The 3,336-nt window shown below is 39.1% G+C and overlaps 1 protein-coding gene across 1 annotated transcript in view; it reads left to right on the top strand.

Moving 5' to 3' along the window:
- Positions 1-2,139: 2,139 nt before the first annotated feature.
- ppm1j (protein phosphatase, Mg2+/Mn2+ dependent, 1J) overlaps positions 2,140-3,336 on the top strand; it is a 13,624-nt gene continuing 12,427 nt past the window's right edge. Inside the window, 1 exon segment of the mRNA XM_020625365.1 lies at positions 2,140-2,666. Coding sequence (XP_020481021.1) covers positions 2,407-2,666 — 260 coding nt within the window. The 5' untranslated portion in view covers positions 2,140-2,406.

The raw sequence follows: 3,336 nt of genomic DNA, 5'->3' as shown, positions 1-3,336 counted from the left end.
AATAATTCCATTTCTTTTTTATCATTACCAGCAGGTGGTCTTGTAGACAATTTGTAATACAACAGCTATTATTCACAAATAAATGTTTAGAAATATATTATAAAGCATAGAGACATAGTTGTGCTTCCCACTGAGCCATAAAATTACAGTGGGTGAATGATAACCACTTTTTAAGTCAGTACAGTATGTCAGCATCATGTTCCCATGTGTTGTTCACGCATGATGCTTTGCCGCCATCTACTGGTCATGTACGGTCATGCAAACATCTTTATCATGAAGTTGCAGGACACACCAACAAACTGTGGTAGCAAAACTTTTCTTTGTTTCATGGTGAAAAAGCATAAAAGTGATCTGCAGAAGTAGATTCTATAAAATAAATAACGTAAAAAAAAGTATCAGTGTAAGACGTTTGAACCTCTAGTAAAAAATATTACTGCTAATACTTCACCTGCTGCTGTTGGATAATCTAATCTATAGCAATGTTTCATGTTTTATATTAATTGATTATTATTACTAATCCATTCATTTGCAAGCAGCATTTTACTGTTGCAGTATGTTGAGCTCATTTTACTGGATTGTTTAATCTGTCCCACTGCATCATATATTAATCCTACATTTTGTATGTAAAGTTTGTGATGTGTTAAGTAGCTTAACTAAAACTGTCAAACACTGCAGTCAAGTAAAATGCACAATATTTTACTCAGAATTGTACTAAAGTACACTATAGAATAAAATGGAAATAGTCAAGTCCAAGGAGTAATTCAAGTAGCTCTTTTTTGTAGAGTACTTAGTTACTTTCCACTACCGCAGCCAGTCAGATGTAGCTGAGTAAAAAGTACGTTTGCCTCTGAACTTTAGTGACGTAAAGGAGTGAAGTGCAAATACATACAAAGCGTGCAGTAGACAAGCTTGACTATACATACTCAGTTATGCCGCACCGCTGGCATAAATACATAAATAAAAACACAGCTCTGGTATAACGTGAGCCAAATCTGCTTTAGTTTTACTTCTTAAAGAATTACAACTAATTAAACAAACAAATGCTGTAAAATAAAATAAAATTGTCATTGTAGATGACATGAAGTCCATGGGATTAGTTCATTTTTGTGGACTGTTTCTTTCAAAAACCCAAACAACAAACAAACAAAAAACTAATAATTAAAAATAAAGCTGAATAACACTATTACAGCTATAAGCATGCCATCTTCAGTATTGACTGATAAGGAGAGCTAGAGAACGGATCGATTGATGTTTTGTTTACCAGGCAACAGTGATTTCTAAGAGCAAAAACAATCAATACTGGAGCATTTACATCACATATCAGTGTGAGTCCTTGAGCACCATGAGCTGAAAGATGGGCTGTGACCTCAGATAAAAGCGGTTATGTAACGCAGTCCAACTTCTTTATGCATCATTAGTGCTGCTGCTTTTTGAAAACCGGACCAAAACAAGGACTCTTGACTAAATGCCAAACTCCAGCATCTTTGTGCTGATTACTGTGATGATGGGACTATGGTAAAATAATGTTTACCAGGCCTTTTCTGCTAAAAGAGCAAACCACAATGGCAGTGTGAGATGCATCTGTAGATTGGTCAGGCTCCACCTCAGCTGTACAGTGAATGTGTAAATAAAATGTTAATGATTACTTCTCAGAATCTGGTTAACTATACAAAACACAATATAATTATATGACTTTATTGATCCCTGGTGGGAAGTTAACAAAATACCCAGCACTACTTGTGATGTACACAATAATGCATCAGTAAATATAACCCAATAATATGATATACATTAATGCAAAATGTGCCATTCTGCATAATAAGTACTTCTGGTACTATAAGTAAGCTTGGTGCCAATACTTATTTACTTTTACTTGAGTAACATTTTGAATGCACAAAGTAGTTTTACACTGTGGTATTACTTTTACTTACATGGGCAATCTGACTATAGAATTACATGTGTGTGTGATGTCCTGGCCTAGACTTATAGTTTATTAGTAAAGTATAACCCTTTATTAACTTTCTCGTTGGTCTTGGTGACTAACATCTTATAAATATATCTTGCAGCTGATGAGATTTGGAGTTGGGCTTAGATTTGTGGCTGTGGAGGATATTTCACGGTTTGCTGCACATCGAAGCCCTGCCTTCTGAGATGAGATAGCCTCCTGTCGGATTACAGCCGATACGCAGCCAGGAAGGCTTTATTCCGTTTCGAATGAGGAAAACATCGTGTCTGCCTGTCTGAGAAAGCTGTCACATGGGGCCAAGACGGAAAAAACGCTTCCTGAAATCATCACTCGCTGTGTATTATTGTTTTCATTCTCTAACGTAATATCGCATCGCGTTTATTTTTCATTTTATTTTTTCTTGTTTGACCATATCTTTTCGCCGAGTGTCGCTGCTGATCATGATCAGCAAAGTTAAAAACGCGATGTCCACTCTGGTGGGAGGCATGATGCCGCACGGACATCACCACCACCACAACCATCATCCGTGCGGCGGCCAGACCTGCGGACAGGACAGCATGCCGCCGCGCTTCCCCTACGGCCGGCCGGATTTCTTGGACCTCACCCCGGAGCTCCTGCAGTACTCCACCGAGCACGCATCACGGCCGGTGCTCGCGTTAAAGAGAGGCAGCAGGCTTCCGTGGGGGACGGGATACGCAGAGTGAGTGGCGAGGAATTCACTGACCAGTTGTCCGAAAAAATCATTCACATCGCCAGATGTTATGATTTTATTGTTCGGATGAGCGTCAGGCCCGTGTTACTGCAGCCTCAGCAGCTGTGAGTGCACTGCGTGCACTGCAGTAGCCAAATGACGGCCAGTGTGGCCCTTTGTTATTGTACAGCTGCTACCTCAGTGTTCCTCCCTGAGCTGCTGTAAATGATAGGTTTGTGCTGTAATCAGACTAAATGCTCTCTGTCATGGCACTGTGATATTTGTGTTCAAATCAGGCTCCACCTCAATTCAATGTAAAGATTTATCCTGGAAATACACAAAGTCATTCAAAAGTGAAAGCAGGAAATGTCTACTTACTCATAACAAGCCTTTCTGAAACCTCAGTGCCACCTTTTTGTTCAGCTGGTTATCTGTATTTTCATACTGTGTTCCTGTGTTTCTGGTTAATACTTTAGGCTATTTTACCTTTGTCTTTCATTTAAAAAAGGTTCTGTGGCTACTTGAAGCATTAGCCATTCACATTTGTAAGCTATAGTGGAAAACTGCTCTTTGTGTCCTTGGTTTTACTGCAGGTGCTTTCATACTATCAAAACCTGCAGTACTCTCATAGGTAGAAACAATGCAGCATAACTTCATTCACACTATTGGCAAGAAAGGG

Source organism: Monopterus albus, unplaced genomic scaffold (genome assembly GCF_001952655.1).
Source record: "Monopterus albus unplaced genomic scaffold, M_albus_1.0 scaffold1.1, whole genome shotgun sequence".
NCBI classification, from domain to species: Eukaryota; Metazoa; Chordata; class Actinopteri; order Synbranchiformes; family Synbranchidae; genus Monopterus; species Monopterus albus.
The sequence above is the reverse complement of the archived record's forward strand: the minus strand, read 5'-3'. Positions and strand labels throughout refer to the sequence as shown.